This window comes from Carcharhinus amblyrhynchos, chromosome 1, assembly GCF_965287045.1.
Source record: "Carcharhinus amblyrhynchos chromosome 1, sCarAmb.v2.hapA, whole genome shotgun sequence".
NCBI lineage: Eukaryota > Metazoa > Chordata > Chondrichthyes > Carcharhiniformes > Carcharhinidae > Carcharhinus > Carcharhinus amblyrhynchos.
The window spans coordinates 117,199,910-117,225,645 of record NC_137324.1 but is presented as its reverse complement, the minus strand read 5'-3'; the positions used below and the strand labels follow the sequence as shown (position 1 = coordinate 117,225,645).

Sequence of the window (25,736 nt, the reverse complement as noted above, 5' to 3'; positions counted from 1 at the left end):
TGCTTTGTGGTATTTCCTGAAGGCCCTGGAAACTGCTGTTGATCACTTTTCTCAAATCTAACAAAAGGAGAGCTCTGAATCTCTCAAACTGTGCAACTGTGCCTCAGCAAAGGATGTCCTGCTTTCTTTGAATTATTTATGTTAAACATTTTCGTAAGTACTTTTCTTGATTTCTTTAATGTAAGTGAACAATGCACTTGCCTTGCTAAAGTTGAAAGAAGGTATTGGAAAATAAATGTTTCCAATATTTCATTGATGTACTATTTAATTTTTAATTTGCAATCGCAAATGCAGAATTTTTAAGCGTGTTTGCAATTATGCATCGTTGCTTCAATTCTGCCATGGTTTCACAAATAACACAATGTTACTCTATTCATGAAATTGTAATTTTAAGTGGTGTAAAGTTCAAGACAATGGCCAGCTGGATTTTCAATGAGAAAGTATTGGGTGTTGAAAAATAAGTACATGCTCTGTTATTGTAGAAAGTGCAGTTCACATATTTGTCACGATTCAAGCTGAAATGGTTAATGCTGTTCAATGTATCATGATTATCTCAGTTAATATTCACAGTGCTGAATAAGTTATCGCAGTTTGGACAAACAAACATCTTTTGTACAAGACCGCACTTAAAACACGACTCTGTAACCTTCAAAGTGCTTGTCACAGCATTTGATGTTCACCCGACTTCATTCGATTCCTGTTGATTCAGCAGGGGGGGAAATATTAAAATGACAGAAAGCATGCAGATCTTCATAATCCTCTTTGTGTTGAAGCTTAGAAAAGATGATTTCAGGCAATGCAAAAAATAATGTAAGATTAAAATCAGACTGTTTAAATCATTTCTTAGCTGAAGTGGAAGCTATTGTAATATCCTGTATAAGTAGGAGCTCCAGGTATGTTTTGAAATACATTCTCAAATGTATGTTAACAAAATAAATCTTATCTTAGGGGTCATTTTCAGATCAGGGGCAGATAACTATGGTCGATATGTAATATTTTTCAATCCTAATGATGGGTAACTTGCATACTTTAATGCATAACATGTCTGAGAAAAACATTTAAGAGTTTTGCACCTGAAAAGCAGAATTTTGTTAGGTGACGGAGAAAGGCATTACCCAGTGACAGACAATATATACTATATATGAATCATAACACTGTTAAAGTCCTGCCTGATAAGGACCAGAGTCCAGGTATTTATGGGGGTATTTCAGCAGATAGTATGGCAGGGTCTGGTTGCTCTTTGCCCCACTCTAGCTCTAATATGGCTAAAACCTGTGCAACTGATTAACTTAAACTAGTGACAGGAATTAAAATCCATTATCATTCCTGTGGGAGCTCAGTGGAGAATACCACATCACAAAATCATCAGTTGCTACCATCTGAAAGCCAGTAAATACACACAATGGCTGGAAATTTCCTAAAAAAATGGCAAAGTGTCAGGTTCTAACTGAAAACCAGTGTGTTTCACCACAAATACAGATGATTTTCACTCCAGAACTCCTGAAGCTTTGACCAAAAATAGCAAGTGGGGATGTGTGGGTGGGGGGACGTGTTTGTGGGACAGCACCTGATAGTGCTGACAAAAAGGGCGCCCTGATCTCAAGGACAAAGTAAACCCCCTCCCACACGGATATTGGGTCCCCCGGTAGACAAGGGAGACACCTCCGACCCTCAAGCACAGAGGGCTAACCCCCCTACCCCCCACCCCCCCCCCCCCCCCCCACTACTAAATGGTCGATCACACCCCTCCTCCACACGACACAGTCATCAGGACGACCCAGCTCCACTGGGACACCCTGCACCCCCCAACCTCCATGAAGTCACAATACCCTCTCCACAATTCCACCCCCCAACATAATGGGAGCTCCTCGATGAGGTACATTGGAAGACCTGCCCCCTTGGCAGTGCTCTCTAGCTGTACCAGGGTGCCAGGTCTCTCACCACCTGGGGCGATACTTACCACTGCGCTCCCAGCATGGTATGATGAATAGGTCTGTTTCTGGAAACAAGTAGTGATTCCTGCTGGCATGATGTTACACTGGTGGTGGTGGGGGGTGGCGGGGGGGGGGGGGGGGGGGGGGGGAGGGGGGAGGCATCTGACATGGTCCAAAGCATTGGCATAAAGCCGTTTAATATAAATTAGGTTGATGCCCTTTCTGGATATGAACCTGATTGCATCACTGGGGAGGGATTGGGAACATTCAGCTCAGAAATCTCGCTGGCTCAAATCCCATTGTGGCCTCCCCCATGAGATTTAGCGGCTAAAATGGGATTTGTACCCCCTCAAATGGGCCCTAGAATTGTGGCCAATAACTTTTGAAATGGCTTATGTACTATAATTAATGTTCTGTTTAATGATCTTCTGTTTGGATAATTACATTAATATACATTTAAAATTAACATGGCGTCTCTTTGGCAATATTAAATGCTTTTGCATTTAACGAACACATGTCACGTCATCAATAAACATTCTGGTCTTTTTTGTCCTGTGCTTCTCGGAACGTTGTAGTAGCTCTCAATAATGCACTTTTGGATGAAAAATAGCAATGTGCCATTTACATCATGATGACACGGATTGATTTGTGACAGCTTTCAGAATCAATGATGTTCTAACCAAACAAATGGCATCATTGCATGGTATGTTTAAAGCATGCAGGATATGCTTACCTCACATATTTTGGACAATAATGCCCATATGGAGCTGTGTGAGCATTCCTCAAGATGTACGGAATGACAGCTTGTTCCCAGTCCCTCATTAATAATTTAGCCCTCCTCTCTTTGGAGGATGTGGAGCCATTTGTGCACCAGTCATTAGCCACCGTCTAAAATGTTATTGCGTGGCTTAAAGCAGCCAAAAAAAAACAGTGATACGTTCTGTCCGTCGTGGCAACTGCAAGCATCAAAAAGCATTCTGTGAGATCTGAATGAGGGGCTAAGATTTGTACCAAACCATATATTCTAAATAGCTGAATAACCGTCAAAGCACATGTCACAGCATTTGGTGCACCAACTACAATCACTTCTACTTGTAATATCTCTCTGCTAAGCCCATTGAAGTTATTAACAATGGCAGAGAACAATAGATTTCCATTAAATCTTCAGCTTGATCATTTCCCTTTCAAATTGGATGTCAAATGTTGCTCATGCTTTTGGTAAGGTGGGGGGCCGGGTGCCTGGAGAGAATAATTTGGTACAGGCTGTAAGGTTTCATAGGTGTGTCGTTATTGAACATTGCATCCAATCTCCTTCTGGTGGAAAATGTATTAAGGATACAGTTTTAATTAATAATTAGAAAGGGAGATAATTATTCTTGTTTATTCCAGAGGCTTTTTACGTTGGGGTGCAGCAGAGAGTGTGAAAATCCTGTCACAGAGAAGGTGGGGAGTGATAAAAAAGATAAACTCATTTATCCACCTGCATGGTCCACCTATAGATATTAAGCAACAAACACTTTTTTTTGTCCAATGTAAGAGAGACATGGATAATTTTTACATGTCATCCTGAGACAGTAATGACTTCCAGATCTTCTCCAACCAGGAACAAAATAAAACTTGCCAGAAATGTTGTCATGAATTTGCACCCAGAAACCACGATGCCAGCACAATGTCACCTATTGCCAACAGTCAGCTCAGCATAACACCCTTCACCACTCTCATCACGGAAACATTAAGAGCCCGAAATTACACTGTGAGGCACTTGAACTTGACTACTTCAGATTATTTCCTCTGCCGTGGCAGGATGTTAACCTTTGTTTTTTAAAGGTGTTAATGCCTGTGTTACAATAGCGGAGAAAGGAATTTCTGATCATCAGCATTTATGCAAGAATTTTGCAATTCATTAGTTCAGGGTCTTTGTCAATAAACAAATTCTACAGAAAGACCCTATCACATTTAATAGAACAAACCAGACACTGAATCAGATTATCACATAAAATAAAAGTGGGGGAATGCACAGCACAGTACTCGCATGCAAAGTGCCTCAAAGATGGCTTCACTACAACTTTAATGTTGGTATTGGGCTCTATAATTGTTAACGGCAGTAAAAATACAGCTTTGCTGCAGTTTTGTGGGTTGTGTGATGGACATTAAGATACAACACAGAAGAATATTAACCCTTCAATGTGAAATGTCCTCTGCACCTCTCCCAAACTAGATCAATTTGCATACTTCCTCTATAAGAGCAGAAATTACTTTGTGAATCCTCTGCTTAGAGCAACATGGTTAAATAGAAGTTGAGGCTATATCAAAATACCAAACAGTCGGATAGAATTTCATTTCTGACAAATCTATCAAGGGATGGCTTGTTCCAGTGTTCAACATTAAAAGCTTAGCTCACTTGGTGACTATTATATCTGAGTTAGAAAGTTTTGGGCACCAGCTGTTCGTGCCCTACCACCGCTGCAGCGAAAGTGCAGGATTTGGTGCCCAGACAAATCTCTGTTCACTGCAGCAGGACTGAAAAGCTATATTTTTATTTCCAAATACAGTAACAGCTCAGAACAGGAAGTTGATCACAAGACAGTCAGAATTGGATGAAACTTCATTCTCTAGACTCAGGTCAGGATGAGCCTGTCAAACAGGTACTCTCCCCTGCCGTACATGAACGGCCGTATGATTCTGTCCTTTGGGTTGAAGCTGGACTCCAGGATCCCGGCTATGTAAGCAGTGTACTTTACAGAGGACAAGGTTGACATATTTCCTCCCAGGTTGTTGCACGATAGCTTCAAGGTCATTCCATGCTTCCTTCCCTGTTGCTGCATGGCAGCTTCCTGTTTGCTGTACAGTGTTTTTCCAGTTGCTGCATGGTAGCTTCACAGTTGTTGCTTGGTATCTTTTTTTCATTTGTAAGACATGGGCATCACTGGCTGGTCAGCGTTTATTGCCCATCCCTAGCTCCCCACGAGGGGGTGGTGGTGAGCTGCCTTCTTGAATCACTGCAGTCCATGTTCTTTGGGTTGACCCACATGGGTCATGGTTATTTTCATGGTTGCTGCATTGTATCTTCACAGTTGTTACATGGTAGCTTCATGGCTACTGCACGGTAGCTTCATGGCTACTGCACGGTAACATCATGGTTCCTGCACGGTAGCTTCGTGATTCCTGCACGGTAGCTTTGTGGTTCCTGCACGGTAGCTTTGTGGTTGCTGCACGGTAGCTTTGTGGTTGCTGCACGGTAGCTTCATGGCTGCAGAATGGTAGCTTCATGGTTCCTGCACGGTAGCTTCATGGTTGCTTCATGATTTACTATAAACATTGTTCCTGGCCAACATTCACCTCCAGCCAGCAGCATTGAAGCAGATTATATTGTCACTTATTTCATTTTCAGTTTGCAGGACTTGGTTGTGTGTAAAACAGGTGTTGTCTTTTATCAAGATAACAATAGTTTCATTCGAGGTAACAATAGTTTCAAAAGTGCCTGCAGCTGCTGGCATTTCAAAGTAAGAAATATGACGAGGTACAATAAAAACATAGGACCTTCTCTTTTTCTAGTCATTTCAAGAGATTTAATGAATGCATAATCATTTAGATAAAGACAGTGATGTAGTGGTATTGTCACTGCACGAGTGACCCAGGGTAACGCTTTGGGTAATGTTCAATCTGACCACGGCAGATGGCGGAACTTGAATTCAATAAAAAAAATTTGGAATTAAAAGCCTAATAATGGCCATGAAATCATTGTTATGAAAACCCATCTGGTTCATTAATGTCCTTGAGGGAAGGAAATCTGCCATCCTTACCTGGTCTGGCCTACATGTGACTCCAGACCCCAGTAATGTGTTTGACTCTTAATGCCCTCGGGGATGGGAAATAAATGCTGGCCCAGCTGGCTTCACGGTAGCATCACGGTTGATGCACAGTAGCATCACGGTTGATGCACAGTAGCGTCACAGTAGCTGCACAGTAGCGTCACGGTAGCTGTGTGGTAGCTTCACAGTTCCTGCATCCCCTGAACAATTTTTTTTTAATTATTGAAGGATAGGAATATAACATAATAGAAGGGCCTTAACACTTTTATTAATTAAGTAAATAGTTATTTTTGTGACAATGGAAATTAGACTCAACTCTCCATGTAAATTATTAGACATCGGTTACCCATATCATTCTGTGTCCTGAGTTGGAAATGGTTCAAACAGCTTGTGTTAAACATAAACGTATTAATAAAGTGAAGCTTCCAAGTAGCATTATCTATAAGCCAATATTGTCAGTGCACTGGATGACCATAGGGCAACACCCTATCGGCTATCAGTAAGCATCAAAAGGAATCTTCGCAAATATGTGGGTCACTGTTTCACTAAAGCCACGCTGGTTAGAACTTGCTGCTATTTGATTTCCCAATTTTCTCTAAAGGTTGAAAGGGCACGTCTTTCTTTCTCTCTCTCTCTCTCTCTGTTGTGGTTACAAGTATTATTTTCTTTTTAGAATTTGTTCTAACATTAGGAACAGTTGCCCTCTAGTGCTGAAAGAGAATATGACCCTATAGTCAGTACAGCATCAAGGGTCTGTTCAATCTGGGTGAAGGGTTAATTCATGGACTCTACAATGCAGTGAGTCACCCCTAATAACCATTTCAGCTTTCGCTCTTATTTCTTCAGGAATCCACAGAATGCTGTATGCTCCTTTCTTGCGCCAGCTAATAACAAGGCTTGATGCCAATGGCAATGGAATTTGGAGCAACAATATTATTTTCTAATGCATTTTATGCTAACTTTTGCAGTTTAGTTTTTCAGTATTTAGTTTTGCAGTAGTTTTTCAATCCAATGCCCAGAATTTTTGACAAAACACCTGAATCATGATGGCTATAAGTGGAGGTTAAGAGAAGGCAGTCTTAACGGAGAACCACATGCCTCCAAGTAATATTAGAACAGCTTTTGAAAAGTTTTTCAAGTTCATTGAAGAATCAATCTTGTCAAATTAAAGGTCAATTGTCTAATGTGCCACTGCTATTTGTAGGGCGAAATGCAGATTTTTTTTTGCCAATCATTTTTCTTTCCATCAAGCTAAAGATCATTGCATGTGTCCTTGAGGCTGACCATGTTGGAATTGGGCCAGCATATGAAGCCAACAGCCATAACTGCCCTTGACTGACACTTGATCCAGACCAGTGTGTGAATCATTCAAATTTTAAAAATATATATCAGAAGTGCCTGCAGCTACTGATAACGCTCAAAGTCTACAGATAAGAATATGACCCTTAATGACGAAAAACAGTCCATTTAGTAAGTAATCATGCACAACTGTAGAACTGTTTATTTAAACTTGTATGGAAACACCATTTCCCCTTTCCAATTAACAACTTTACCTGGGCATTCATTCTTGAAGCAGGTAACAGATAGTAGGAACTTTGACAAAACATTGCACGTCCTAATGCCTACTCCAGGGCTGGAATTATACTTTTGCAAATCCCAATTTATTAATAAGCCATTTGATGTAAATCTTATATTACCTATGCTATAATGGGGTTGAGGTGAAGAAGCAGGAGAAAAAGGGATGGTACTTCCTATGGGGGTGCCCCCTGTGTACATTGGGGCACCCCCTTCAAGGTACTTCACCACCCTTCATACCTCACCACTTGGCCTCCAAAACCATTGTATCACTACTGTGGGACAGCACTTTATATAGTTGTTGACACAAGTTGCTACTGGGAACAGGTGGCGAGATAATTGCAGGAGACAAACAGCAAACCCATTCCCCATCCATCCCAGTAAAAATTCATTTCACGGTTGTAGTGGTACACAACAAAATGAATATATCCTCATTGTTAGAAGGGACTTCATTTTCACACAGACCGTGAGGTGGTCAATCGTACTAATATTGTCATGGACAGATGCACCTGCGGCAGATAGACTGGTGAGATCAAGATCAAGCAGGTATTTCACTCTGTTTGGTTCCCGCACCATCTGCCACAGGCCTGAAGATATGTCTTCAGGACTTGGCCAACTTGATTAATAGTGGTGATACTGAGCCAATCTTGATGATAGATACTGAAGTCTGCCTAATCAGAGTACATTGTGTGCCACCTTGAGTTCTTCCTCTAAGTGGTCTTCAATATGGAGGAGTACTGATTTATCAGCTGAGAAGGACATAGGATGGCAATCAACAGGTTTCTTTGTCCATGTTTGACCTGGTGCCGTGAGATATCTCCCAGTTCTCTACTGAAGGTTCACTTTGCGTCTTATCTGGAAGATTCTGCAATCGAGGGCTCCCAGTGCCGGCCTGCAAAGGACAGCTGGCAAAGAAAATGCCAGTTAGCACTTCCCAACCTGCATTCCATGCAGGAAGCAGTGTTTACTCAGGTTGTCTAATTGTAAAAGCAGTGCTTATGTATAACCATATCTTAAGCTGGGTCTGTATAATAGATTTTCTGGTTTTGTTACAGAGGAAATTTTATCCAACCACTCCTGAGTGAACAGGAATGACACAGTGATTTATTACATGATTTTAATAGTCTCTGAACTGTTACTATATCTGGCCTGTCCTTCCTTAATGTTGTGTCTGTTTCCCTCTAACTTGCATTTATAAGGGAGATTATTGAATTTGGTGCTTGATGACAGGAATAAATGCAAGTAGCTGAGAGCTCTTAAATAATTATCAGGAGAAATATTTAACTTCATTGCTTAAATTAGGTGAGGTATTATTTTTGAATTATTAAAGGTCTTTTTTCAAGATGCGGAAATATTTCTGGTTTACTGAAACCTCAGATACATATTTGAAGATGGGACCAATAGGTGTGTGCCTCAGTCCACAATGGCACATCGACCTCATATTTCATAGAAATCTGAATCATTGAGATCACTTTGAGTGCAGTTGTTATTAGCAATCTCATGCCTTCTGTCCTTTCTGTACAAAGAGAATGTAAATACTTTTCAGAAATCATACACCAAATGACAAAGTAACATATTCTCAAAAGTCTACTTCCCACGGAGCTTGCATTGAATCTATGGCTCATTGTTTGTTCATTGCACCGCATCATCTGAATATGTTGCAGCCCTCTTTGTAAAGCCCAAGCTATCTTCATGGTATTGAATGATAGACGTGGTTAGTAGAAGTGGCGATGGACTCTTCTTCAATATCAGTTTTACTCACAGCTTAAAATGTGTGTGAACTAAATCACAAATGTCTAGCTGCACCCCACCAACTTCAACCCCTACTCCCACCATGTTCCCAAAGCAAAGAACCTGAATAACTTGGTAGGCGATCATAAAGACTTGTGCTAAGAAACAAATATTAATGTACACAAAAGTACAAACACCCACAATAAAGAGATGAATTCTTATGAGGGAGTGCTTATTATTCAAAAGAAGAGCAAGTGGAACAGCAGGCATCCTTGAAAAATAAGCATTGGCGGATTTAAGAGGGCTGTGATAAACCTATCACAGCATCCTTATTAATCTTGGTCCCCTCATGCAACAAATGTCCCATTGGCAATCTTCCTTACTTAACTGAAGGCCCAACGGAAATGTATGGCAGACTAAATGGGGCTGAATGGCTGCCTTATGTGCCATAATGAGTCAATGAGTAGGATCTTCCACTCCCACTAGTGGCGGGAATCATGGCTAAAGGTCACTTCTCTGGCAGGAGGATATTAGTTTGGAATCTTGTTCTTCTGACTTTCATGGTGACTTAAAGGTGGGCCAACGGTTCTATGGAGTTACATTGGGAACCCCATTTGCAAATCATGTATGGTTATTGAAAGGTGGACACACCAGAATCTTGATCCCCTTCCAAATTGAGTGCCCTGCCAACAGGAAGTTAGAACGTTCACTTTCACAACTGTCCGTAAATGGCTGCATCTGGCAAGGTAGGCCTCTTCCTGGATTTTGAAGTCAGTAGAGGCTGATTTTGCCTTCCCTTCACAGAATTGCTGAGGGATACTGACTGCCTGTCACGTAAACTGAGTGAACTCTGCTCAGAGAGAAGAGCTGAGACTGAGATAGGGTGGGGTGGGGGTCAGAACAGACTGAAAGAGTAAATAGTAGTTCGGAGAGAAAAGAGCTGATGTTTCAAGTCCAGATAACCTTTTGTCAATTTGACGAAGTGTTGCCTGGACTCAAAACATCAGCCCTTTTCTCTCCTCCCACTTGCTGCCAGACCTGCTGAGATTTTCCAGCACTTTGTCTTTTGGTTTCAGATTGCAGCAAGCGCAGTAATTTGCTTTCACTTAAATAGTTGTTCAGTGCTGTTTAAATATGGTGTCCGGATATTGGAGGCAATCCAGAAGTGCTTAATGACAGAAATTAATGCAGGAAGCAATGCAAGCTACTTTTTGCCCGCCCCGCCATGGAATTTGACATGCTCCACGCACGATCATAACTAATGAGCTGAACAACACAAGATCTCACGTGTCATACAGAGGGCAGGATTTTCCAGCCGCACTCACCCCAAAACCAGAAAATGCTATTCAAGGTCAACGGATCTTTGCGTGGTCTGTGTCTCACCCGCTAAGATTCCCGTAGTGGGTGGGACGAGAAAATTCCAACCACAAAGTCACTGCTCCCACCACGGGACTTAGTGTCCAGAACAAAGGTTCCACCCTATGACTCTAATCATCTCTTTATGAAGAAAATGAGCTTGTTTAAGAGAAGCTACGAGTACCAGAACCATCTTAGAAATTCAGTCAACTAAATTCTTAAGCACACTACTGAGTAAACTTGCGTTACATTTTTCCATTGCAACTTCATGCACTGTGCTTTCTTTATTCTGCTCATATCTAAAAAGTGCTGACACTTGTGTATATGCTTGAGGTTGGAAAAAGCTGAGAAACAGAGAAAAAAAAATCAATGTATAAATCATAATATTGTATTGTTGATTAATGCAAATACACTACAGACAGACAATTTGATAAGGATACCCATTGAAGGAAATGTTCTTTTCCCTCCTTTCTAAACAAAACACTTCAGTTGCATGATTTCCAGAAGGCAGGTGGTCAAGCACAAAATGTAAAGTTAAATTGCCATTAAGTATAATCCCTTTGGCATACTGTGATGGTTCTTAATTGGCCTGTACTGGGCAAAAAAGTGGAATATTTGTGCTTCATTAAAGTCGCTCTGCCTAACTTCTGTAATACTTTTTCTGCAGATTGGATCTGTCTAGCGGGAATTTCTGGTAGACAATTTCAGCTGCGAAAGTAGTTCGGCCCAGGATTGGTATCAGTTCAGTCGAAGATGGAACAATGTTCAGATTGCGGTAAAAACAATCAATGACCCTTTGTGTAATCAGCGACAGAAAGCCAGAAGAGAGTTGAGCCAAGTTGTCAGCTTTGATGAAGAACGACAGTAATTGTTTCTGCAATGGTTACATGAGGTGCGGGGACATACTGGCAGAAGTTGTTTGCATTCTGTTCACTGTTGAATCCTAGAAGGCAACAAAGGCGGAGAAAGGTGACAAAGAACAAAACATGAATTTTGTCATAAAGTTTCGTAGGCATTTGCGAAGGATGGTGATCTTACTGGCTGCCTTTTGCATGGTGAGTGTTATTATCTCAGCATATTACCTATATACTAGCTACAAGCAAGAGTTGGAACTTTCTAAGCCAACTCCAGAGCAAGACTGTGGAGATCCCAAACTTCTACCATACAGATTGTTTGAAATGAAAACAGCAAAACCTATTGATACATCGAGAGCTGACCCGATGGTTCTGGTATTTGTTGAGAGTCAATATTCACAACTGGGGCAGGACATTGTGGCAATTTTAGAGTCAAGCCATTTTAAACACCACACTGAAATTGCCCCTGGTAAAGGGGACATTCCTGCCCTTACAAACAAAGATCGGGGAAGATATGCACTTGTTATCTATGAAAATATTTTAAAGTATGTGAATATGGACTCCTGGAATAGAGAGCTGCTGGATAAATACTGCATGGAGTACAATGTTGGCATTATTGCATTTCACAAAGCGAATGAGAATAGTTTACAGAGCTCACAGTTGAAGGGTTTTCCATTGAACCTGCACACCAACCTTGCCCTCAAGGATTGCTGTATCAACCCACGATCTCCTTTGCTGCATATCACCAAAGCTAAAGAAATTGAGAGAGGTCCACTCCCAGGAGAGGACTGGACTGTCTTCCAGTCCAACCACTCCACCTATGAACCTGTGTTACTGGCCAAGCCAAGACCTTCTGAAAACATTCCACATCAGATCACCGACGAGGTTCTACATGCCACCGTAGTTCAGGATCTGGGGCTACACGATGGCATTCAGCGAGTTCTCTTTGGCAACAACCTGAACTTTTGGCTGCACAAGCTGATATTTGTGGACGCCATCAGCTTCCTTTCAGGGAAGAAATTGTCACTCTCTTTGGAAAGATACATTCTGGTGGATGTTGATGACATATTTGTTGGGAAGGAAGGAACAAGGATGAATGTTAATGATGTAAAGGTAAGGACGATACTTCTGATGCATATAGGATTCTGCCCTTGAGATTTTTTAGAATTGTATGTTACATGACCAAAACAGATCACTGAAGCTATTCAATGCATGCCATGTAAACTATATCTGAGAGTTCACCACAAGAGAAACCTTTGAGAGTAGCTTTTACCTTGAGTGAAAATTCCTCTCATCAATAAGTTTAGGCTGTCAAAACCTTTAGTTGTTGTTGGACAATCAATGGTTCATTCCTTACAATGTTGATGATGAATGGGAGAAAAAAGATTCTTTTTCCAGAATATTTTTCTCTTTAGCTTAGCATGATGTTGCTGACAGAAATTATTGTACAAAGCAAGATTTGTGACAGATCTTCACTAATCAATATCATGATGCAAAGACTGTGGCGCACAATTATCCTTGAAGTTGAGCCACTTTTGTTTTTAATTGTGTGGAGGTGGGAGTGAAATTGAATCTTGTTGCCCCTGTTTAATAAGAAAAATAATCTGCCACAAATTATAAAACCCATCTGACTTTTATTGCCTTGATATCACCTATGCAACAAAGACAAAACTTATCCCTAGGTTGTTGTTCGCTTAACTAAAGTAATCTGTGAAGGAGACTACTCCAGTGGATGCAAGTCCCTCACGTGCAGCTCTAGAAGAAGTTAGGTTCAACCCCTATGAAGTAGTTGATTTCACAAAGGGTGTTGTAAATGGTTTAACACATCTGGAAAGAGGGGAGGAAAAAATTGGAGAGTGAAATGAATAGAAGATAAACCACTCCTGGGGCTGTATTTTGTGAAAGCCTGGCATAAAGGCAAGAAGTGTGCCTGTGTGTTCTTGGTACACTCACCCAAAGGCACCTACTGGCCAGCAGGCCTTACATTGATCTGAGATGGGACTTGCACTTCTACCCAAGAGCGAGTCACATCCCTGAGAGCTACCAGCCAACCAAATAGCCAGCAGTTCTCATCCCAGTAAGGATTCATCAGGATTGATGGCCGCTACTGGGACCGCAAGCAGCCCGCTGAAGGAGCCAGGGACCCAGAGGAAGATAAGCCCATGATCTTGTCAGGGTCACAGCTGGTGGGTTCGAGCAAGGGGGATTGTGGGGCTGGAATGGACAGGATGGGGTTGGAAAAGAGAAACATTGCCGGGGAATACCTGTCAAAGTGTCTCTGATGAGCACCCCCCACTCTGACCACAATGCTGCCAGCTTTCACTTGGTGGCCTGAACAATTGGCATCAACTTCTCCCGCTGCAGGAAAATGCCAGCGGTGAAGAAAGGAGTTAGTTAAGTGGTCATTAATCAGTCACTAAAGGCTCTGAACTGACTCATGGGCAAGCGGGCCAACCAATGTGAATAAAATACTCTCCAGAGACAGGCAGTGGACATGGTGCTGCTGCCGTGGTGCTCACAGTTATGAGTCCATCAAGTGCCAATATCATCCACCCACCCATCCTCCATCCTCCCAATGAGAGCAGAAATTTCAGCCCCTGATGCTGTTTAGCGTCTTCCGCTTGAATGCGTGTGGGTGGCAGCATCTGCAGCTAATCCTGAATGTCCTGCCCCGGTAGTCAAGCAGTGTGTTACTGACAGGACTCGTATACAAGAAATGATTGCTTGAGCATTGTACTAGAGAGTAACCAGCATTTTCAGAATGTCTTCAGGGATGGAAGACCGATAAGTAAAATAGACGAAGAAGGAGAAAGGATCAGTGGGATAATGGTGCTCCAAAGCTTTTGCAGCTTTAAAGTTTGGTAAACCCATTGACCGACCTTGAGGAGCTGTTACTGATTTTCTTAGTTACATTCTCCAATCATCACTCAGTCTTATTACTCCATGTGGAATATAGAGTCTCTACTGCCACTCACCATCGAACTCTGTCTTGAGAAATCACTTCCAACTGATCCCATATGTCGTTCACTATTTTCATTTAAATGCTTGAGGTTCTAGCTTAACTGGTTTATGCTCTTCCTTTTCTTTGGGGACTACATTTTAACAACTGGACAGTGCCACGGATTTGAGAGTATTTTCAGATTATGCTCAATCCTACTCAAATTTCCTATTTGATTTACTAATCTATTATCTACCACTTGTTTTGGCTCTATAGTTGGTCATTCATGATCATCATTGACAGTGAATCCTCAAGATTATGTCTGGATATTTATTGTCAAATGTCCGTAACTTGTTAATCACAGTTTTTGTTTCTCTCTAAGATTGCATCAGGGCACCCATTTTACTTCAGTGTTTGAAAGTGGAATTTACTTTCCCAGCCCAGGGGTGGAGAATCGATTAAAAACATGAGGTTTGGGGGAAATGAGTGGTTGTGGGGGAGGGCAAGACCTCCAGTGCTGGTGGGCGAAGGACGGTCCTCGCTGGCAGAAGACAATCCTGGGATGTGGGGCAGAGTAGGCAGTGGGTTTTGAGAAGGGCATTTGGAGACCCTGGAAAGGGGATAGAAAATGGAGAGAGGGAACAAGAGACATATCAGTGTCCTCAGGTGGGAAGTGGCCTTTGACGGAGGGGACTTGGTGGAGGTCAGTGGGCTCAGACAGGGAGTAAACTAAAGGCCCCTATTAAGCATGGATAGGTCAGGCATCAATCATGAATGGTTGCCAAGGCAGACAAGTTGATATATAGCGAAGAGGTATAAACTACTTGCCTCTTGGAATCCGTTATTGGCTGTCCGTAGATAAGTTGTAAGATTAAATAACAAAGCCAGAACTACATCACTGAGTTGGTCACCCATCCATTGTCCCACTTTGTTTAAAGTTGGAAGTGGGTAGATTGGAGTACTTTGGTGTTGGGAATCCGATTTTTCACAATTTAAACCCCACACCTCCCCCGCAAGTTGACCCATCCATATTTCATAATTAAAATTCCCAATGTGGGCTTTTAAGATGGACTGGAACTTAAACCTGAGGTGAGTAGTGGGAGTCGAGAGAATACCTGGCACAGTCTGCTCCTCTTGGGAAAAAGTGTCAGAAAAATGGGGATTTGGGATGGGTGCGTGTCGAGCCACCAAACCCAGAAAAAAATTTGAAGATAGCCGCAAGAGCTAATGGGTGATGAGGTGGCCTGTTTAATAGGTCTAGCTTAGTACTGTGGGACTTCATCTCAGCTATAATTAAAAAAAAAAAGTTCTCCAGCCCACACCCCACACCCCTCAGCTTCTACACACTCCCATGGCTCCACATCCACCCTCATTCCCAGATGCCAAGCTGTGGCATTTCCATCCTTGTTCACCTACTAAGCACCATATAGGCACAATGGACCCGATAGTGAGAATAATATGTGTAAAAAAACTTGTACAAAACAGTCATTCTTTGATAAGTTTCCATTTTATTAAAAAGGACCTCCTTTTTACTCTTGTCCTATAAAATGTCAACCATCCAGTATCAATAGTGAAACTGCAAGTATTGAAACTTCATTCCCTTGTGTAAATGAAACATAGTGCAATTGACAGAAAAGATCAGAGAGACAGAGCTTTGTATTTCACAATGCTTTCTCTGGGGTGCAGCTGTTTCACTAGGTTGATTGCATAATGAAAGTCCAGAAATTATTCTTGGTTGAAGGACAGCACAGTAGTTAGCACTGTTGCCTCACAGCACCAGAGACACGGGTTCAATACTGGCCTTGGATGATTGTGTGCAGTTTGCACCTTGTACCCATGTCTGCATGGGTTTCCTTCAGGTGCTCTGGTTTCCTCAAAAGATGTGTGGGATAGGTGGATTGGCCATGGTAAATTTCCCTTCGTGTCACAAGATTTGTAGGGCTAGGGGAATTACCGGGGTAAATACATGGGATTATGGGTAAAGGATAAGATGCTGTATCAGGGAGTCAGTGCAGACTTAATTGACTAAATGACCTCCTTCTGCACTGTAGGGATTCTTCTAGAAGAGCCTTGGGAATTAGAATGTAGTTGTCTACTTTCCTATGTCTGTGTGAATAACTTTGTCAGTTCCTCCATCATTGTTAATGATCCATCCAAGACAGTCTGTATCCACAAAGGGTTATTGTAAATGGAGAACCCAGTCATTTTTAGTATTGCTTTTTTTAGATTTTTTTCTACATTGAAGCCTACTTTTGTTGTTACTGATAGTCTTAGCCTTGTTCTGCATATGTTATTGCTTTAGAAGGTAATTGGTAAAGATTAAATCATCCATTTGTAAATATCAGTGCATGATGAGGCTTTGTCCTTCACGTTATTCCGTCCATGACTGAGAAAAACAACAAAGGCAGCAACACTCACCCCTGTTGTATTCCAGTTTCCCCCAAAGGATTCTTTGAGTGTTTCATTATGCGTTACGTTGCATGATGAATTTAGTCTTTTTTAGGTTATGGTAATATATGGCTCGGGTAGTCCATAGCATCACATCAATTTTCACAAGATATTTTAACGTGTACTATCAAATACCTTGTCACAATGTATGACTGTGAGGCAGAGAAGGGAGTTCCATTTAATTGATTGTTTCACTGTGGCACGGTACACATAAAGCCATTGCATGTACTGTGTTTTTGGAAAGCAACTTTCTGGACTCTGACTGTTGTCAAATGTTGTCTTCAGTTTTTCAAGCGTAGTTATGTTTCAAAACTTCTGCTGGCATGGAAAGCAATATGATGCCTTGCAATTACTTAATCACCTTTCTTGGTTAACGTTATGATATAGTCATATTTTTAGTCGCTAGATGTTCCTTCTGTTTCTCGCATCTTCTTGAAGGTTTGAAGCAGTAGTTCAGTAGATGTTTCTACTGGATAGTGAGTAAATACCATCCAGGCCTGGTACGCGTCAGCTGTGGGTGAGTGGTGACACTCTTGTTTCTATGATGAGGTTGTGAGTTCAAGTCCTACTTGACCATATAATCTAGCTTGCGCTGTTGGAGGTGTCAACTTTTGGATGCAATGTTTATTCGATATGGATGTCAAAGATTTCACAGCATTATTTGAAGGAGAGCAGAGAATTCTCCTGGTATCCTGGCTAACATTTATCATTGAGCTAACACCTAAAATAGATGAGTTGGCCATTTATTTTAGCACTGTAAATGAGACCATGTTGTGCAGAAATTAGCTGCTGCATTTCCCACATTACAATACTGACTGTATTTCAAAAGTAGTTAATTTATGGTAAAACGTTTTGAAAAAAAAAATGACATTGTGAAAGGGACATAAATACGAGTTGATTCTCTCCCACTCTATAGTTCCTTTGATTCCTTCACTCAGATTTGCTTGTATTTATCTGGAAAGAGATTTCTGTTGGTGAAATGTCTGGGGATCGGCTAGAGTAGGTCAAATTAGCTTGAAAAGTTCTGTCCGTTTTTTGAGCTGTTCGTTTTGTTTTATTCATGCTGTTCCACTTTGTTCTTCACTGACTTGTCTCCTATTTGACACATCCCTGCAAGCTTCCTTGTAAGATTGTACTGCTCTTTCATGTTTCCCTGTTTCTGATTGTTTGGCGAGATTTTCAAAGAACATTCTCTGATGTGTATTTTGCTTCTTTCCAGTCCTTTGTCACCTTTGAATAGAAATGTGTTTCTACTTTAGTTGTTCTTGTTCAACTATTAGTGGAGGCTGTGTTTTTTTTTCTCTGTCTTCCATTTTCATTTTTTTTTTCAGTTTCTTTTGAAATCTACTCTTTGTGTTCTCTTTCTTTCTTTCCAGTGGTCTCCCTGGGTGTTTCTTTAGATGTTCTTGTTATTTGCTGCTTTGTTGGTTCTTTTGTATCTTGCAGCCTTTACAATATTTTGGAAAGTATAAGTTCATACGGTAAGGGTGAGTTCGTAGGACGGCACGGTGGCACTGTGGTTAGCATTGCTGCCTTTCAGCGCCAAGGATCCGGGTTCAATTCCTGGCTTGGGCCACTGTCTGTGTGGAGCCTGCACATTCTGCCTGTGTCTGCGTGTATTTCCTCCAGGTGCTCAGGATTCCTCCCACAGTCCAAAAGATCTGCTGGTTAGGTGCATTGGCCATGCTAAATTTTCTCTCGGTGTACCTGAACAGGTGCTGGGGTATGGCAACTGGGGGATTTTCACAATGACTTCATTGCAGTGTTAGAGTAAGGCTACTAATAAACAAACTAATAAATGAATTTAAACTTAACATAAAGTTCATAGGAACTAGGGGCAGAATTCTTCCATATCCGTACAGTCGCTCACTGTGCAGGTGCGAGGTGGGTACAATTCAGCAGGAAGCCTAAATATCGGTTTTACGCTGGAGTGAATTTCTCACTGGATCTTCTGCTGGTGCTCGCCATGGAGGATAGGGAATCCTACTGGAGGCTGGCATGAAACTGATTGGCAACACACTAATGGATGCAACTCAAGGTCTGACCCTGCATGTCCGATTCTCCGTGACACTAGTCCGCATCTGGACCAAGGTGGTGTTCACAAGTCAGGACTTACCTTTGAGGCCTTGCTCAGAAGGCAAAGTTGGAGGCCTGCAGCTCCGGAATTCTTCATGCCTCAAATGGTTGGTGGATCCTCGTGCCGATGGTACTGTCACGATGCAGCTCATTGAAGGATGGGGCATGCCCATACAGCAGCTTCTTCGCAGCTGGCAGACCTGCTCCGGAGCTGCAGGTTTTTTGCCATACGCTGGTAAGAATGAGGTGAAGGGTGGTGAGGGCGGGGGGAGTGGAGAAAAGTCTTGGGGCTGTAGTGGTGGGGGGAGGGGCAAGGAAGGTGGCAGTGGATGGGTGAAGCTGGCAGGGGGAGGGAGGATGTAGGAGTGATAGTATCCAAGGAGGAAGGCATAAGAAATAAGAACTGGAGTCGGCTGTTTGGTCCTTCAAGTCCGCTCTGCAATTCAATAGAATCATGGCTGATCTGATATTCCTCACATTCACTTTCCTGCCCTTTCTCCATAACCCTTGATTCCCTAACTGATCAAAAATCTGTCTATCTCAGCCTGACATATTACACAATGATATCACCCCCGCAGCTCTCTGTGGAAAGTAGTTCCAAAGACACTCAGCCTTCTGAGAAAAGAAATTCCTCATCTCAGTCTTAAATTGGCTTATACTGAGTCTATGCCCTCTGGTCCTAGAACATAAGAACATAAGAAATAGGAGCAGGAGTAGGCCATCTAGCCCTTCGAGCCTGCCCCGCCATTCAATAAGATCATGGCTGATCTGAAGTGAATCAGTTCCACTTCCCCGCTTTCTCCCCATAACCCTTAATTCCCCTGTCTATCAGAAATCCAGCTACCCGAGGCTTAAATATATTCAGTGAGGTAGCCTCCACCACTTCAATGGGCAGAGAATTCCAGAGATTCACCACCCTTTGAGTGAAGAAGTTCCTCCTCAACTCCATTCTAAACTGCCCTCCCCTTATTTTGAGGCTGTGCCCTCTAGTCCTGCTATCCTTTCGAAGCGGGAAGAATCTCTCTACCTCTACCCTATCCATCCCCTTCATTATCTTGTACATCTCTATAAGATCCTCCCTCAGCCTTCTAAACTCTGACAAGTACAGACTCAGTCTATTCAATCTCTCTTCATGAGCTAACTCCCTCATCTCCGGTATCAGCCTGGTGAACCTTCTCTGTACTCCCTCCAAGGCCAATATATCCTTTTGCAAATACGGGGACCAAAACTGCACACAGTGCTCCAGCTGCGGCCTCACCAGTACCCTGTACAGTTGCAGCAAGACCTCCCTACTTTTATATTCTATCCCCCTCGCTATAAAGGCCAACATTCCATTCGCCTTCTTGATCGCCTGCTGCACCTGCAGTCTGGGTTTTTGCGATTCGTGCGCAAGGACCCCCAGGTCCCTCTGCACTGTAGCATGCTGCAGCTTTTCACCCTTTAAATAATAATCCCTCCAACTATTATTTCTCCCAAAGTGGATAACCTCACATTTGCTAACGTTATACTCTATCTGCCAGGTCCTAGCCCACTCACTCAGCCTATCCAGATCTCTCTGCAGACTTTCCACATCCTCCACGCAATTTGCTTTTCCACTCATCTACGTGTCATCAGCAAATTTTGTCACCCTGCCCCCTCCTCCAGATCGTCTATGTAAATGGTAAACAGTTGAGGCCCCAGCACCGATCCCTGCGGCACTCCACTAATCACCAACTGCCAACCAGAATAGCACCCATTGATACCAACTCTCTGCTTTATAGACTTTCCCATGTGGTGAAACATCCTCAGCATTCTCCCTGTCATACCCCATAAGAATCCCACATGTTTCAATGAGATCACCTGTCAGTTTTCTATATTCCAATAAGTAGAATCCCAACCTGTTTAACCTTGCTTCATAAGACAATCCTTCCACACTGGGGATCATCCTAGTAAACCTTCTCTGAACTGCCCCCAGTGAAATAATATCTTTCCTTAAATAAGAGAACTAGAACAGTTCTCGGTAATCCAGATGTGGTCTCACCAGTACCTTGTACAGTTGCAGCAAGACTTTCAAAGCCCTTGGAATAAGAGCCAACATTCCATTAGCCTTTCTGATTACCTGCTGCATATGTGAGCCACCTTTCTGTGTTTCGTGCATAATTACCCCCAAACCCCTTTTGTGTTGCAGCTTTCTGCAGTTTTTTTCTCTATTTTATGTAATACTCTATTCTTTCGTTCTCCCTTCCAAAATGAACAACTTCACATTTTCCCACATTGTACTACATTTTCCAGCAAATAACAGGGGAGAAGGATGCAAGTGAGGAGGTAGGTATTACGGGGAAGGAGAAAGGGAGAGAGTCTGTTGGTTGGAGAAGTAAGGGGGGAGGCGGAATATCCAGATGAATGTACAAGGGAGGGATTTGTGGAAGCAATGACTGCCTCCTAAAGAGCGGATTGAGAGTGGGTGTGTTGGGAAGGAATGGTGTATGTGAAAGTGAGCAAAGGTGGGCTGGTGGGCTATTGGGTGAGGATACATCTGTACCAGTGAAAGGAGCATTTAGGATGGTTGTTGGGGATTTGGAGGCAGACACAGACCCTGGGTAGGAAGGAGAAGGATTATTGACTACAGCTCAGCCTTCAACACATTATTCCTACAAAATTCATGTCTAAGTGCCATGACCTGGGGCTCAGCTCCTCCCTCTGCGACTGCATCCTAGTCTTGCTAACCCACAGACTGCAATCAGTAAGGATAGGCAACAACAGCTCCTCAACAATCATCCTCAGCACGGTGCCTCATAAGGCTGTGTCCACAGCCCCCTACTATATTTTTTGTACATCTATGAGAATGTAGCCAAATTCCCCTCCAACTTGATTTTCAAGTTTGCTGATGTCACCACTATAGTGGGTTAGATCTCAAACAATGATGAGACAGAGTACAGGTATGAGATAGAGAATCTGGTGAACTGGTGCGGCAACAATAATCTCTTCCTCAATGTCAACAAAATGAAGGAGATCATCATTGACTTCAGGAAGCGTAGTGGAGGACATGCCCCTCTCTACATCAATGGGAAGTGGAAAGCTTCAAGTTTCTAATTGTCCAGATCACCAACAACCTGTCCTGATCCCTCCATGCCAACACTATAGTTAAGAAAGCCCACCAACCTTCTGCTTTCTCAGGAGGTTAAGGAAATTTGGCATATCAGCTATGACTCTGATCAAACTTTTACAGATGCACTACAGAAAGCGTTATTTCTGGTTGTATACAGCTTGATGTGACTCCTGCTCTGCCCAAGACAGCAAGAAACTACAAATGGCCATAAATGAAGCCCAGTTCATAACGCAAACTAGCCTCCCAGCCGTTGAACCTGTCTACACTTCCCGCTGCCTTGGAAAAACAACCAGCATAATTAAGGCCCCCAAGCACCCCAGACGTACTCTCTTCTACCTTCGTCCATCGGGAAAAAGGTACAAAAGTCTGAGGACACACACCAGCCAACTCCAGAACAGCTTTTTCCCTCCTGCCATCAGACTTTTGAATGGACCTACCTCGTATTAAGTTGATCTTTCTCGACACCCTACCTATGACTGTAACCCGATATTCTGCACCACCTCCTTTCCTTCTTCACACATGGTATGCTTTGTCTGTATAGCGTGCAAGATACAAAACTTTTCACTGCATACTAATACATGTGACAATAATACATCAAATCAAAGTTCACCTCTTGCATTGCCACTGCATGAACTCAGCTGTGGCAACAATGGTAGAGTGCAGTCTGTGTGCATCTCCGGCAGAAACTCGGCATTCTGCTGGATGAGGGTTTCCATGGCATCAGCCACCCTTCCCTTGGAGAACTCAATGTGCATACATCTACTTCAGAGAGCAGGCAGATGGCCTTTTCTGAATTGCATGCCTCTGTGCTGAGGGCTTTCAGCAGCTGTCTGGAATTGCCCCACCTCCTGCTGACTCTCCAACATGAACTTGAAGGCTGATTCCAAAGGCTTGTCATCAGACTGGGAACTCAGAGATGTCTCTTCCCCAGCAGTCCTCAGAGTCGGGGAGCCTCAACTATGACCTGTCCATGCTGTGACCTCCAGATTATGACACCCTACTGAACTACCACCAATACCCATTAAGGTGTGTGTACCTGGCCTGGTGGTGGACACAAGTGAACGCTGTAATGCATCTAATAGTGTGAAGTTGTTCTCATTCACTCCCTCTTGGCTCCATTCTTGACTGTAGCTAAAGGTAGGACTGGAAAAGGAGTCCTCCTCTTCCTCTGACCTTTGTTTCTTCCTGGAGGCACCTGCAAGTGGGAAAGGAGACTGCAAGTAACAGCATTAGCTGCCTCCAACATGGAGGCACTTTCCATCATCAGGTTTCCGTTGAATGGATGAATGCCTACCATGTGGATGACTAAAGCCAAGCTTCCCATCACAGCTGACTCTTGCGTGCAAGCTCTGATTCGAACTTTGTGAGAGCCCTCATGTTTGGAAGCTCCTTCTGGTTTTCACCCATTCTATATGTTTATGTTAAAGCTTCATCTGCTCAAAGAAGAGGACGCTTGAAAGGCGTTGCACATTACATCAGTTGGAGCATTGGAATTTGTTCATTTCTCATTGCTCCCCTTATAAAATGGTCATTTCTGTGTGACAGGCCATCACTGGCACGATTTAGACAGAAGGGCTGTGGACCAACTCCCTGCAGAGAGCTGAACATATCCATATGGAAAGGCTCATACATGCATGTGATTTGTGGAGGATGCTGGGTCTCTGCCTGCTACAGCTTCTCTGTGGTCTTACACTTAAACCTATTTTCCCATTCTATCTAGCCAACTTTATCTTCATATCTTATTACTTGCATCTGAATTAAGGTACTTGTTTCATAACCACGTTTCTCACCATATCATGATCAATCTTGCCTTTTACTTTTACCCCTGAGATCATTAATCAATCCTGGTTCGTTGCACGTTACCAGGTCTAAATGAGCCTGCTCCCTGGTTTGGTTCCACAATGTATTTGAAGAAACTATCATAAATAGACTCTGAGCTCATCCTCCTTGCCAGCTTTACCAATTTGATTTGTCCAATCTATGAGATTAAACTCATCCACAATTATTGTAGAACCTTTGTTAAAAAGCTATATTATTTCTTGACTTATACTTTGTCCTGCCGAATAGCTACTATCAGAGGCCTATTAACCATTCCCACCAGTGACTTCTTTCTTTTGCTATTTCTTATCTACACCTAAACCAAGACAAAATAGTTTTTCACTGCTGTGCAGTGTTTGTTCAATTCCTGTACTGACTGAGGTTATTCGTGAAGGCTCCACTTTCACAACTTTGCCCCTGTACTGAAGTGTGGTCACCCTCGGTTAAGTCACCACCAGTTGGCTCTCTCCCCTCAAAGGGAAGAGCAGTCTATGCTCATCTTGGATTATGGTAACTTTACGACTTTACTTTTTACGACTTTACTTTTTACAGATCTCGGCTGCTAGTAACAGACCTACCCCTCTTTTTCTTTCTTCCTATTCTTCTAAATACCTTGGAGTATTCAGTACCCAGCTGTGGATTGCATTTTATGTGCCCACTGGGCATGTTGTCAGTGAGGGGGTACACAAAATAGGGCAGATGCCCACCACACCATATTTCCACCCACCCCTAAGCTCAACTCATAATACAAGAGGTGGGCGTGCACCAAAATCACCTACTGCTCACCATCTTTTTTTGGTCAGATCCACACTGATTTTACTTCAGGGGTAGGGGAGGGGCATGCCATACTCTTGAGAAACAAATTTGTTGTGAAGCCACTCTGCACCCCCACCCCATGTTCAGCCCCAAGTACCTGTAAAGGCTACCCCATATTCATGTATTTCTATTTGTGCTATTAGTTAACCCAGCTTGCTATGAATGTTGCACGTGTAAAGAACTTTAACAAGTCTCACAGGTTTATTTGGAACCACAAGCTTTTGAAGCACTGTCCCTTCATTAGGTGACGATCTGATGAAGGAGCAGTGCTCCAAAAGCTTGTTGAACTTTAAACTGGTATTGTGAGACTTCTTACTGTGCCCACCCCAGTCCAACACTGGCATCTGCACATCATAAAGAACTTTAATCCCGTCTTTTTATCTTTAATTCCTTCTCCCAAATTATTTGCTTGTGCATTTTTATGTTTGTATGCTCTGTCCCTATAACGTTCCAAACCTCCCATCATGTTAACCCTCCCTCCCTCGCCGCACCCCCACAACATCTCCATTATTTAGTTTCAAGCCCTCACTCTTAGTTATACCATTCACTAGAACACATGTCCGAGCACAGTTCAAGTGAAGAGTGTCTTGGTGGTACAGTTCCTTCTTTCTCCAGCACTGGAGCCAGCGTCCCATGAATCACTGAATCCCAATCATAGAATCCCTATGGTACAGAAGGAGGCCATTCAGCCCATCGAGTCTGAACCAACCACAGTCCCAGCCAGGCCCTATTCTCGTGACCCCACACACTTACCCTGCTAATTCCCCAGACACCAGGGTCAATTTTTTCATGGCCAATCAACCTAACTCAGACATTGGACTGTGAGAGGAGACCAGAGCTTCCAGAGGAAATCCACGCAGACATGGGAAAAAAGTACAATCTCCACACTGACAGTGACTGAGGCCAGAATTGAACCCAGCTCCCTGGCGGCCACCATGTCGTGTATCAAAACCCATTTCTCCCACACCAATCTTTGAGCCATGTGTTCACCTCTCTGATATGATTTGCCCTATGCCAATTTGCTCGTGACTCAGGTGGTAACCCAGAGCTTAATAGTTTTGTTGTTCTGCTTTCTAATTTAGCCCCTAGCTGTTCAGACTCCCTTAACAGAATATTTTTCTTGGTTCTACCTGTGTCACTGGTACTCATGTAAATCAAGACAACTGAAGCCTTCCCCACCCTCTCCAGGTTTCTCTCCAGTCCCAAAGGAATGTCCTTAACCCCAGCACCACATAGGCAATACAGCGTCCGGGACCTAGGTTCTCAGCTGCAGAGAACTTGCTTTTACTC

The 25,736-nt window shown here is 42.8% G+C and overlaps 1 protein-coding gene across 7 annotated transcripts in view; it reads left to right on the top strand.

Annotated features, from left to right (window-relative positions):
• Positions 1-25,736, top strand: part of ndst3 (N-deacetylase/N-sulfotransferase (heparan glucosaminyl) 3) — a 765,674-nt gene that overhangs the window by 529,711 nt on the left and 210,227 nt on the right. For all 7 annotated transcript variants that reach the window (XM_080191467.1, XM_080191474.1, XM_080191492.1 and 4 more), the window contains one exon: positions 11,076-12,375. In XM_080191467.1, the coding sequence (XP_080047593.1) occupies positions 11,395-12,375 (981 nt within the window). In that variant the 5' untranslated portion in view covers positions 11,076-11,394. The remainder of the gene's footprint in view (positions 1-11,075; positions 12,376-25,736) is intronic.